Source organism: Crocodylus siamensis, chromosome 11, assembly GCF_052110815.1.
Source record: "Crocodylus siamensis isolate JL-2025a chromosome 11, ASM5211081v1, whole genome shotgun sequence".
NCBI classification, from domain to species: Eukaryota; Metazoa; Chordata; order Crocodylia; family Crocodylidae; genus Crocodylus; species Crocodylus siamensis.
The window spans coordinates 52309593-52322506 of NC_143405.1; the positions used below are offsets into that span (position 1 = coordinate 52309593).

The 12914-nt window shown below is 45.0% G+C and overlaps 1 protein-coding gene across 2 annotated transcripts in view; it reads left to right on the forward strand.

Annotated features, from left to right (window-relative positions):
- The first annotated feature begins 1293 nt into the window (after positions 1 to 1293).
- Positions 1294 to 12914, forward strand: part of SRGAP3 (SLIT-ROBO Rho GTPase activating protein 3) — a 210931-nt gene continuing 199310 nt past the window's right edge. For both annotated transcript variants that reach the window (XM_090023057.1, XM_090023059.1), the window contains exon 1: positions 1294 to 1977. In XM_090023057.1, coding sequence (XP_089879183.1) covers positions 1911 to 1977 — 67 coding nt within the window. In that variant the 5' untranslated portion in view covers positions 1294 to 1910. The remainder of the gene's footprint in view (positions 1978 to 12914) is intronic.

The window sequence follows — 12914 nt, forward strand, 5'->3', positions numbered from 1 at the left end:
CCAAGTATTAAATGATCAGTCAAATACCACGTTACAATTTTGTGCCTGTCAGAGAAACTCACCAAGGAGAGACCACAAGAAATATTGAGGATGAGATAATGCCTGCCTAACATTGCTCTAAAGCGGGTTTAGATGTTGGGTCATCTCATAAGGGGTCATTCTTGGTTTGAGTACCAGGAATCCAGGGGAATTTCCTGGGTTGAGTACCTGTTTATGAGGTTCACTTGAATGTAGGTATTCAGTATCTATTTATATGCACAGGACTAGAGTTTCAGGGTGTTGGCATCATAAATAAAACTACATGGAGAATGCAAATAGGTATTATAGTGATTGGTGCTCTTAGAAACATGCAGACAAATTGCATGCATCTGTTAATACTACAGCCCACAGCCTATATATATACATACACACAGAAATGGTATGTTGGCTGCATGCACTTTACCTGCTTGTTAGGAGGCAGCTATTTGCAAAATGGGGGTGTGGTGGCAGGGAAGAAGGTAGGAGGAATGTGGTCTGGTGTTTAATCATAGGAACAAATGCCTGGACTCCTGGGTCTTATCCTTAGCTGTACACTGCTCAATTAACTGCTGAGGCCTTGACCTTGTAATCACCTCCATATAGGGAGATTTGCACCCTGTTGGGGCCTGGTGGAAGATTTCTCTATGTTGATCTAATTGTTGGCTTGGGGCATTTGATTTTTTTTTTGTGCCTCTTTGTTCATCCAGTTCAAAGCAGCTAGGACTATTCCTCTCCTTCCTGCCCTGCCACATTTTAATGAGCAAAAGGGCATCCCAGCAAAAGGGCAAAAAGGGTGCCCAGTGCCTTTAGTTTTGAAGTGGAGTACTTGATTCTTTTTTTTTCTTAGGGGGGAAAAGGGGTTACCAAAGAGTCCTTTTTTCTGAGACTAATTTGGCAGTGATGTGATAGAGAGTCAAAATTTCAAGACACTATACCCCGATCAGCCCAGACATCCATCCTGCCTGAGGTGCTCAGCCCTTTCCTACTCCTGAGCCAGGGGACTGAGTTTCCAAAGGTGAGATTTGCCAAGACAGAGCAGCTCTTGCTCAGGGAAGGCTTTCCTGGACAAGTCCCTGCCTCTCCCACTGCAGCGCTTCCACAGATCCTCCTCCTCCTCCTTCCTTACACCTTTTTTTTTCTTTTTTTTTTGCAGAGCTGATTTCTGCCCCCCCCCTTGCAGTGAGTTATGATGTCCTGTAGGCTACAATGTGTCAGTGTTATAAAATCTGGGAGGAGGAGCCAGGCGGGTGACGTGGGGAGAGCTCAATTCAAGCCTGCAGTCAAAGCAGCTCGGTCTACAGGCTGCCCAGAACTGAGCAAATGCATCTCCAGCTGCCCAACTTCTCTCTCTGGCTTTTCGTCCTCTCGGTCAGTCAAAGGCGCTGAGGACTGGGGGGGGTAAGGATGCGAGATGAGAGCCCTTTTTTACAACCTGACCTTCTCTGGGATTAAAGCCAGGGTGCTTCCCTGCCTTGCAGTGGGTTTGACGACACACTGAAAAGGAGAAGCCCTTGCGTGTGGCTGCTGTTTTGGTGGAGGTGCATTCTTATTCTTCTTTTTTTTTAATCCTCTCTGAAGATCTGGCTGCAGGAGACTTCTGCCCCCACCCCCTGACCCACCTTGTAGCCTGGGCAAACGGTTCTGCCGGGGTTCCTCTTTATTGCTGCAGCCCCCGGTCGGTGCCAATGAAGGGAAATCTTTTTGCCAAGGGAGAAAAGGGCTTTCTGTCTTTGCAGCAAAGTGAAACAGACCAGCTTGGAAAGCTGCGAAACTGACTCCCTGGGATCCACTAGAGCAGATCAAGCAGGGGGATTTAAATACCCAGAGGAAAGAGAGAGAGGAGAGAGAGAGAGAAAAGAAAAGACCGTGGGATCTTGTAGATCTTTCAAAAGATGTCATCTCAAACTAAGTTCAAGAAAGACAAAGAGATCATAGCAGAATATGAAACTCAAGTAAAAGGTTAGTGAATCCTTTGCCTTTTTGACTTCCACCCCCTCCTCCCCTCCACCCTCTTCTGTTTCTCCTTGTCCAATCTTACTATGCATCTGTAACCTTGCAGGGAAAATACTGGAATTGGCTGCCCCAGCCCTTGGCTTTTTTCTCTTTTAAATGGAGTTTATTTATATATTTCTGCCTACCCAAGGAGAAGCTGTTTGGAGCCTGGATTATACTCGGGGTAGTAAAAGCTGCATTGCAGTTGTATGAGTGCTATATGGTTGGCTTGAGGAGTGTCAATTTTAGTCAGATCCATACTTCATCTTCCTGACGGCAAGCTGTCATTCTAAAGCCATTTTGACAAATGGGCCTTTCCGCAGATAATGTAAAAGCCCTTTTTTCCCCTCTGTGTGTGTGTGTGTGCTCTCATCTGTTTTATACATGTAGAACTGCTGCGTTGAGCATGCATTATGTAGGGAGGCGTCTCTGTCTCCTACATGCAGTGAACTCCCAGAAATTTTACGCTTGTTAACAAATATAGGCAGGGATGGGGGCTTCGGCTTTGGCTAATATTTAGCAGCAAGTATCTTCATCCTAAATTCCGGTTGGGGCTGATACTCCTTCGCTAAGTCCCAGGTCACATACCACCGTGCCTAGGCATAGTGGCAGAATAGAGGGTAGAGGTTACACCCTCTGGTTTGAAAGCTCTGCAGTAATGGAGTGGGTTATGCATGGAATATCTGCCATCAATGAATGTATGCCTCTTCCTTGTTAAGTAGACCTCGACATTACTGGCACCTCACTGCCCTCCCCATCCCCGTTTTTTTTTTTTTAAAACAAGTATTAACATGGTTTCTCATTGAGAATTCAAGGCCCAGTGCACGTATGACCTTTTAATCTGCAGATTATTGACAAAATGGATTGTGCTGTCTGGTGTGGAACCAACATGGGAAGTTGTATCTATGTCTTCTTCGGGCTTTCTCTAATCTGTGGATTATTGACAGGATAACTCTGAAACAACTCTCTCAGCCCATTGTGCCTGCCTGCATGCATGCACTAATGGGCACCAATTTTGTGGACTGCTTTAAACTTAGTGATGATGGTTGGGATGATAAAAACAGAAAGGGGATATTTCGGATGCAGAGTTGCTAGTGAGTTGCTCAATAGAACCAAGGGTGAATTTCATTTTAATTTTAATGGGGGGCGGGGAGTGAAGTGATGACTCCCAGGATGAATTTTTCAGTGACTGTAATGCAAGCACTTGTCTACCTGCTTGTTGTTTAAGAGAATTACTTGCACACACCAACACGCGTGCAGAGTGCTTCAGAACCAGTAGCTTAAGGAGAAGCGCTGTGATTGATGTGCCCTATTTGTGTGTGTTCTGGTGATTTAGGGCCTGATTTTACACATCATATGCAAGTAACTTCATACATGCGTGGAGTCCCATTGATTTCAGTGGTGTACCCTGGCCATGCCTATTGTGGCACCCAGTAAATGTGTTGTTGGAAAGCAAATTGCTTTTATTTCTGAAGTTACAGATAAAATGAAACAGCAAATAAATCCCTGTGCTGAGATGACTGAATGCCAAGTCTCAGCATTTGAGCTAATTTTTATTACACCTGGATTTATAATGGAAAAGTTGGCATCTTCCACAACATTACAAATAGCTCCAGTACAGGGGAAGAAGGGTGTGTAATTACAGGCAAATAATTAATGTGCATGTGGTTTTACACTTCTTATTAAACACAGGGTTTTTTTAAACATAAGATCTCTCTTAATTGATTATTCTTGGACAGCCTGTTGTTCTGACAGGGAACTTTTAAAATGTAATTTGTTCTTATGCCACCATCACGATTTTTTTGAGGGCAAAATATTTATTTTGTGGCATTTTCCGATGATGCCTTGTTTATGTGGCGTCGTTAACTACTTATGAAAAAATGACAGTTAGATGGATATGGGTTTACATAGACCAAACTGCCCTGATTCTAATATCATGTTGTGCATTTTGTCAATGAAGCAATTTTCATAATTTTTTGCTATTTTGATGCTATATATATCTGAGCAGAATTAAAAATATAAAACAACCTCAGCAGGAAGACTTTTAAAGGCTTTAAACTAAAGAACTTTATTTCTCCTCCCTCCCCGCTCCAGAAAAGGCCAGTAGCCTGTGTAATTTCTTGCTGAATTCAGCCATCTCACCCTCCCCAGATGCACCCTTTGAATGAACTGCTGCTTGGATGGTTCGATCTAGTGCCAGATGGGGAGGATTCTGGGGAGGGGGCCGTCGGTTGATGTTGTGCCATTGTTTACTGTCTTTTGCATTTCAGTCTTTTGTAGCTGGTTTTGAAGAATGATGTAACAGTCACAACATATACTGCTCCGTGCCAATTACCTTTCTCCTTGTGTATAATTTGGGCAAATTGATGTTATTGCACCCTGCAGTTAAGCAGACGAAATACTCTTAGCCTATAGTATCTCTCCATTTTAGAGGAAGGACGGGGAATTTGCCTTTATTCATAAAACTCCCCCCCCAAACCAAACCTGGCCCAGTCTTTAAATGTGTATTGGGGCCAAGTATGGCTCCTGCTTCTGCTCCTTCTGCACTGGTACCCTGAGGACTGTGGGGCGTGTGGGGAGAGGAACTGATGATAGGAATGTGTCTGGTCCTTAAACCTCTCCAGTAACTTTTTTTGTGTTTGGTAATGATAAAGCTACAGGCTTGCTGCAGTCATTCATAGCCTGACTGACTGTTTCAGTGTTTCCATGGATGGGATCAGCAGTGCTGGGATTATGTGTGTGGATCCTGGCCTCCAGTGGTGGACATTGGTGCTATTGGGTCTTGGGTCATTTTGCTGGGTGGCCGTAAGAATGATAAAAATCTTTCTCCATAAAGCTGGTGTTGTTTTCTTGTCTATTCTGTTCTTCTAGTGCCTGCCTATGTTGGCAGAAAGGTCCATCTCCTGAAGCAGCCACGTGGTCTAGCCCAGTGATGCTCAAACTCCAGCCTGGGGGCTCCTGTTATCTGGCCTGCAGGGTCAGAAACTTGGTGGTGGGGTAGGGGGATGGATGCTGCACCAATGAATGCTGCCACTGGTCCCCTGCTGCCAAATTTCTGGACCCATGGGGAGCCCTGTGAGCTGTACGACATGGGATTGGGCCTGCAGCTGGATCTGGCATGGTGTAGAACCAGTGTGCAGGATTGTGCCTATGGATGAACCCTGAGTCCAACCCCACACTGCATCTGGCCTGCAGACCAAACCCACCCATGGGATCTGGCTCATGGATTTGGCTCCCTGCTGCTCCTCTGGTGTAGAGGTCTGGAAAGTTGAGTACCACTAGTCTAGTCTTTAATCAGAATGAATATGAATTCATGCAGAAGGCTGCAGGTACTGAGGAGGAGCATTACTGTGACCAAGGGGATGGGATGGAGGAAAGGAAAATGTAGCAGAGGATCTGATCCACCACTGGCTTGGTGCAACTGAACTGAAATCAAGAGCATTACCTCTGCATAGAACTGGGGTAAAGAGGAGCAAACCAGGCCAACAGCTCTGCATAATCTGGGGGTAGTCTCTTTGGGTAGTGGTGAGAGCCCTGTGGCATGAAATCATTTAAAAATCTGTCACAGGCTGGGCAAAATACTAGAAAATACTTTGGGGGGGCATAAGAATACACTGATCTGCCAGGCAGGATGGATTGTGAGACTCAACGTGGGAGTCGCAATCCTTCACCACGAGGGTCAGGACCTTTTCATGTTGCTGACTGATCAGATTAGCAGTGAAATCCTGGTTTAGTGGACACCAGTGGTAAAGCTCCTGTTGATGGCGGCATGACCTGCCATGATCCAAAGGTCAAAAAAATATAGTGGAGTGGGAATGGTCATTGAATTGCCTTTGATGGAGTTGAATAAGCATGCCCATGTGGCGTAGCTCAGCTCTGGACTTGCAGGAGACAGAAAGGGAATTCCTGCTTTGGAGAGTTTCTCTTTCAGTGAGGGCATGTTTTGTAATGACTCACTCCCCACATGCAAACAAAACAGAGCAAGATGAGTAGGAGCAAACGGTGCTATAGTGGTTTATAAGATCATAGAGGCAACTTGCTAACTAGTGCTTCTTGCCCTGCTGCACTACCTCTTTTCCCCAAGTCCAGATAGGTTCTGATCCCGTGTCTGGTTCGGGTCCTTCCAGCGCTTCCTCTTCGTTTTCTTTGGGGTTGCAAATACAGATTCTGCTCCTGTCTGAACTTGGGCTACCCCCTTGAAGGCTGAATGGCTTGTTGATGTGGGCACCTCTCAGGATTTGCCCTGCTGTTTTTCTGCCTAGCTAACTAAAGTCTACTCCGCAAAATTTCCAAAGAGTGACTCTAATGGAGAAAAATAGTAAGAGAAGCAGACTAATGGAAACAAAATGTTGGCACTGAGACAGCTGACATGTGAAAATGATAAAGGAGAAGAGTGAAGAAGCAAGGCTTGTTACGGAGGATGGGAGTCAGTTGTGGACTCGGGCTTACAAAACATTCCAAAAGTCTTGATCAGAAAAAGGGGGCAAGAACTGGAAAAATTTCACGTGTTATTTCCAGAGCAATATGATGTCCATGTGGGTACAGCTAAAAAGAATTTGCAAGAATGGTATGTTAAAATTCCCACTTCCCCACAAGAAAATGGTCCATGAAATGATACAGAAAGGGCGATTGCTGGCACATATGATGTCAGCTTATTGTAGAGGAACTGTCTGAGACGTGATGCAATGGGGACAGAAGTGATGGCTGTAGTGATGTGAGAGCTTCCTGATTCAGTGTGGCAGGGTCACAGGTTGAGAGAACCTGGATCCCATATTTTAACTCGTTAACAAGATGGGGATAACTAGAAAGAGCAGGCTCTCTGGGGCGAAGGCCTCCGCCATGCACGTGATATGATCTCTAGAAGTGAAACCATCTACATCCAAAAGCAAAATGCATGATTTAAGACAGGCCCTTGCTTAGTGGAAACTGTGGCTAATAGAGGAATGATGTCCATGTTCTAGATACAAATAAAGGAAACCTCCTTTACCTGGGAAGGGGAAAATGGACGGAGATGAAAACAGTAGCCGTGACTTAGTGAGACTAATACATGATAAATACTACAACATAGGAAATTGGGGAAAAGCTAAAGACAGCCAATGAAAAACGCTTACTAGGAAAAAAGCACAGGTGTGCTGAGAGAAAGGTTCGAGAGATAAGGTGTATATTAACAATAACCTTAGCTGGAGTGAGGGGAAACAGTTGCAGGCCAAAGGCCTGATCCTGCTTACATTTAAGTAAGTGGGGAACTCACAGGGTCAAGCGCACAGGCAGTGGGTTGCAGAGTGGCTGAAGGCAAGCGAGAGAGAATGGGTGTGGAAGTGACAGAGGATGTCAACCAACTGGAAAGGGGTCAAAGTAAGACTGAAGTGATCAGGGTGTCAGCTTGGATTGATTTTTTTGAGGGTAGATTTTAAAAGAGCTAAGTGCCGATTAAACTGGGGGGAGGGCTGGTATGGGAAGGTATAAACACTGAGGATAGATGGGAATGACTTAGAGCTGTCCAATGTGGTTTAAGCAGAGATAATGGGCTGAGACCATGAAAAAATGCATTTAGACTGAATATCTGCCAACCTTTCCTGGAAGTGAGATTTCCAGTGGCTACAACCCTGTGGCTGTTACACAGACTGGACGAAGCCCTAGAGATTGTGCTGCGCCATGTGGGTGAGGTAGCGTGGTTCAAAGGATGAAGCACAGGACCCGAGCCCTGCCCCAACTTTGTGTGGTCGTGGGCAATTCACTTGGGGTGAAAATCAGCCGCGGCCAAGAACCATGCCGGGAGTAAGCATGGGTTTAGGAAAGACTCAAATGTTGTAAGCCTTCTTTGCAAGCCTTTTTCACCTGTAATATCGCTGTCTCTGCAATTCTCCAGATAAGGGATACAGATCTTGCTAGTTTGGTCACCTCAGGATTAGATGCTTTCACTGAGGTTTTCGTTTCTGCCTGGGAAGGAGAGCCCAGCTCTGGGCCATCTGGATGAGGGCATGTCTTAGATTGCAACACGGGTGCTCAGTTGCCATTAGCTTCTGGCTAGAATTTAAGAAGTAGGTACAGACTCGCAAAGCCTAAAGGGCCTGGGAACCACAGGACGGATATCTCTGGCTTGGGAACGTATTCCAAGCTCCAAAACATCCAGATGCTCTTGAGCACTTAGAGGGAACAGGGAAAAAGCCATGAGGTGTTGGTTTCTGAACTTAACGGGGTCTAGTTGGAATAGATGAATGGTGGTGAGGATGGCTGGGATGTTCTGTGGTGCAATGTTTCATGGGATCTTGGGCAATGGCTGGGTGCCTAAAGCTTTGACAAGTGCTTCTTGGTGCTTGACGTGGGAATGCTAACAGTGGGCTGTCTGTGTCCTTTGGTTCTCCATAGCACCATCTGTCTTTGTTTGTCACCTCCCCAGAGCACTCTTGTTGTTGATGGATCATTTGCTCTCCTGGGGCACTGTCCTGTCAGTTAATGGGTCTCATGTCCTTAACTTCCCGTTCTATTGCTGCCCTTCCAGGTGACAGAGATTGCTGGTTCTGGGCCAAAGGGGGAGTTCTGTTGAATGGCCAACAGATAAATATAGAAAATACCCTTCCAGAATGCAGCCTTTCTTGTTTGCCTTTCCCAGATTTGCAGAGGCAAGAACGCATGCATTAAAAATAAATGCTAATAAAGATGTAGGCACACATATATTACAACCACGTTAAAGCTACGTGTACAACAGAGTAGACCCTCAGATGCACAGCTTAAAACGAGTATTTTCAGATATAAAATTTTAATTTTTCTGTTTGACCAGAAAGATGAATAAATGTCTCTTCATCCTCGTTACTGTCAAATGCATGTTTTGTTGTTTTAAACATGGCAAAACTAACTAGTTTTAATTATGTAGATGCAAACATTTATGATATAGCATTATAAATCTTGCAGGAAATTAGGCATCCCATATCATTTGAAACTGTTTGCTGGGACTTCTGTTAACTCTGGCACAACCCTGGTCAATGCAACCCCTTTTGTTTATTGTTAAATCCGACCCCCACCCCTGCAAGGCCATAGCATCTTTGCTTCAGGTCCTGGCTGGCCATCAAAGAACATCTCCAATGATGAATGGAAGATGATATTTCCTTTGTGTGTCTGGCTCCATTGCACATGAAATCCTATAGAGTTTATCTCTTGTGTACTGAGGGTCTTACTTCCAATTCGTACTGCAGTTAAAACCAGCATTGTAGTGGAATTAGCACATGAAGGTGACTGCAAAATCCAGGGATTTCTCTCCATAAGAGAACTGCAGTTCTTTTCAGTTTTAAACCCTGCCCCTGCCCAATATTTCCACATTAAAAGACTTATTGTCAGTAGCAGGGAAGCAGTTGGCCAACCCTGATCTAGCACCTGCTCAGAAGGCAAGTCTGGTTATTGCTTGGCAATGCGGAGCATAGGTGGGAGATTTGGCACAGTAGCCAAATCTCCTGCCACTGGAATACTGGGACTTAGGGAAACGCATGAAACGAGAATGGGCCAAAAACTGTCCTCTTGATTACAGCCAGGCAGCCTGACAGGTGCCATGGCTGGAGGGCCTAGAGGACCCTTACAGTCCCTTGTTTCTATGAAAGTTTGCCCCCTCAAGTAGGCTGGCAAGGAACTGTTTGGAGTCATAGGCCAAATACTGCTTTCAGGTGTATGCACCCAATTTCCATTGGCTTCACTGTTTTGTATTTACAAAATCTGGTTGACTAAAAATCTGAGGGCCAAGTAGTGTTCTCTGGCACCAGCTCCATTGACCTGCAGCTGTGATGTACATGGTTGCAGCCCTGACATTAGACATGAGAGTGGACACGCATCTCTTTTACAGTTCTTTCTTTCTTACGTTGTGGAAACTGTTCTTTTGTAATTTGCCCTTTCCTTCCCCCTACCCCGCCTTTTTTAACCTGGGTTTGATGGCTTGGTTAAAGCAAATGGATTTTGTATGAGAGAAATTCACATGCTGACCAAGAAGGCCATGTATGCAGAGCAAAGCATTGTACAAGAGACAGAGACTCTGTCTTTCATAATAAAGATTAATTGATGCTCTGTAATGGAAACAAATTGAATCTATCAAAGATATTTCCTGTTAAACTAACATCCAGAGTGCTTTTGCATGAAGGCCAGGATAGTTCAACTAAATCAGCAGGTTCTTGGAAACAACTAGCCATCCAAAGCCATTTATGTCCATCCCTGGGACCAAAGCTTACTAGATGTACAATAAAATGCCCTTGGAACTGCCTTCTTTCATTCAGCAACTGCAAAAAGTTGGACAACCTAGCTGGCAGCCTGAAGAAAGCCATTTTGAAGTGTGGTGTGTTGTGTGCTGATGGGAGTGCAGGCCCTGGGAATGAAGCCTCCTTCATACGCTGCACCACTGCTGTTGCTAACTCTGCACAGTTGCTGGGGCTAGTGTGGACATGGAGTACTTGTCTGAATAACACATCATTACACTATAGACCATAGACTAACTGACCGAGTCCGTAGTTATCCTGTACGCTAACTGAAGAGCAGTATATAGGCTCCGCTACAGAATGGCTCTTACTGTGTCAGAATTTGTTTTATTAGCAAGATAGTAACCCAACAGCATTGATGATAGGGGTCAGCTGCCTATCAGGAAAGCCAAAAAGTGGCGTATAACATATGCAACTATCTTGTTATAACAGACAGGCAACAGGTACATTCTGTTAAGGCTCCATGGCTGAGACTTAACTCGTCAACCTCATGTTGGGATCTTGGTTTTTTAAATGAGGGGCTAGATTTTCAAAAGTACAGACACTGCATTGGGAGCTGTAGTGTTATGGGGCTGCTTCTAGGTGTCTACTCTTCGAAAGAATGTGTTTTAATCTGCTTGCGAAAGAAAGCGAGCTGGTTGCTGTCCTTTAAACACCTCCTCTGAAGAACGCACGTTTCTCTAGTGCTTTCCATTTGAGGATCTTGAAATGCTCTGTGAATGCTAATGAGTTAAGCCTCTTGTGTTGTTGTAGAATAGGCAAAGTGCTATCGCCTTTTTAGAGTAGGAAAAACTGAGTCACTGTGGGAGAGGTTAGATCAGTGTTTCTCAACCAGTGGGATGTCCCCCACCTACATGACCTTCCCACTGGAGGGACGCGAAGATCATGTAAGTGGGACTTCAACTCATTGCCTGATTGAAAAAATCAAAGTTGCACTTCAAACAGATGAATCAACAGATATCTTGAACAGCACAGAAGTGGGGTTTTGTTTTTATCGTGGTAGGACCAGGGTTTTTTGACAAAATGGTTGGTGGGACGTACGGTGCAAAAGGCTGAGAACTGCTGGGTTAGATGACCTTCCTGGTGCTACGTGACTCTGCCGTGCAGTATGGGGCAGAACTCTGCTCTCCCGACTCCAAAAGCGCTGCATTGACCAATGCATTATGCTTCCTGCCCTTGTTCCTGTGGCATACTTGTCATGTTTGATGGACTATGTGCCATGTTTGCACCACTGTTGTTTTTCAGCATCTGGCGAGGGAGAAAGAAAGTGTAGTAGTGAATTCAAAGCCCATTAGTATAACTTGACCAGCCAGGAAAATGGCTGAAGCTGCATCCGAGCAGAGCTATATTTTAAACCCTTGGGTTAACACGGAAGCATGTGGATTAGATGGAACCTGCTGGTGACCCCCAAGGAAGCCCTACCATGCATCCTCTCAACTGCTCCTCACCCACTGGGGCTGCTTAGAGCAGCGAAAGGCCCGTGCTTTCCTATCTCACAGGCTTTGTACTGTTGTCGCAAGGCAAGGGCGTTCTTTTTTCCTCGGTTCAAATAAGGCCAGGATTTGGTTTCTCCCTCGGTTGAAAATGTAAGTGCACCTTCCACAAGCATCTCTTTCAGTGCTGTAAACTTAAACTCCATCATTTTTCTCTTGCTTGAGGCTTGTTTCCTGAGCTAAGGGAAGGTGGTTACATGTTCCAGGCCAGAAATGTAACAGGTGGGTAGAAACATATCTATCTCTGTGATGCTCGGAGTTGGCAGGCCTGGATCTCCAGATGCATTGATTTCACTGGCAATGAATGGTAGCCTTCCCCCAAACAATGCAGGTCACTGGTTGTTGGCACTAGGAAAACTACCGTTCCTCTTCTGATGCCAAGGCAGGAGGGGGAAGCATTTATATGCTTTTGTTTCCCCCTCTCCCTTCGATACTGGGGGAGGAAGATGATCCTATATTCTTCGCTCCTTCTACAGCCTGGAGCTCTGAAGGACCTAGGGATGTTTAGTCTGAAAAAAAATAAAAAGAACATGAAAGGCAGTTGTAGTAGCAGTTCTCAAATATTGGAAAGGAAGGAGATGGAGAAACACTGTTTTTTGTTGCCACAATGGCCAGGACACGAAGCAGTGGGTTTAAACTGCAGCGAAGTAATCTGAGATCAAGTCTGGGGTGGGGAGCAGAAGTTCCTAAAGGTAAGAACAAGAGGACAATGCAACAAACCATCTAGGAAAGTAATGTAGCCTCCTCCACTGGAGGTTTTCAAGAAGATGCTCAATGGACGTCTGTTGGCGATGGCTTGGTAATTTAGCAGTGAATTTTCCTTTTGGGTAGGAAGCTGTACTAGAGGACTCTTGGTTTCTGAGTTATAAAACTAGTCCTAATAAGGTTTGATCTGAATCAGGGAGTGTTTCGCTGACTTGCTAGATCCACAAAACCAGCCTAACCTTTGTCCACATGCTGTATAAGGTGGCAGAAGGTGGACTATAACATTTTTGGGGGTTGTCTGTTCCCTTAATGCAAGAATAAACCATTGATGATAGGGGTAGCAGTAACTCCTACCCTGCAGTAGGTTGGCTTCTGCTGGGAAATCTGGAAAAAGAATGGTGAATACATTGTCTTTTAAAAAAAAAATTATTATTATTATTATTAAACCCTGGTTTACTGATGTATCAGGTTG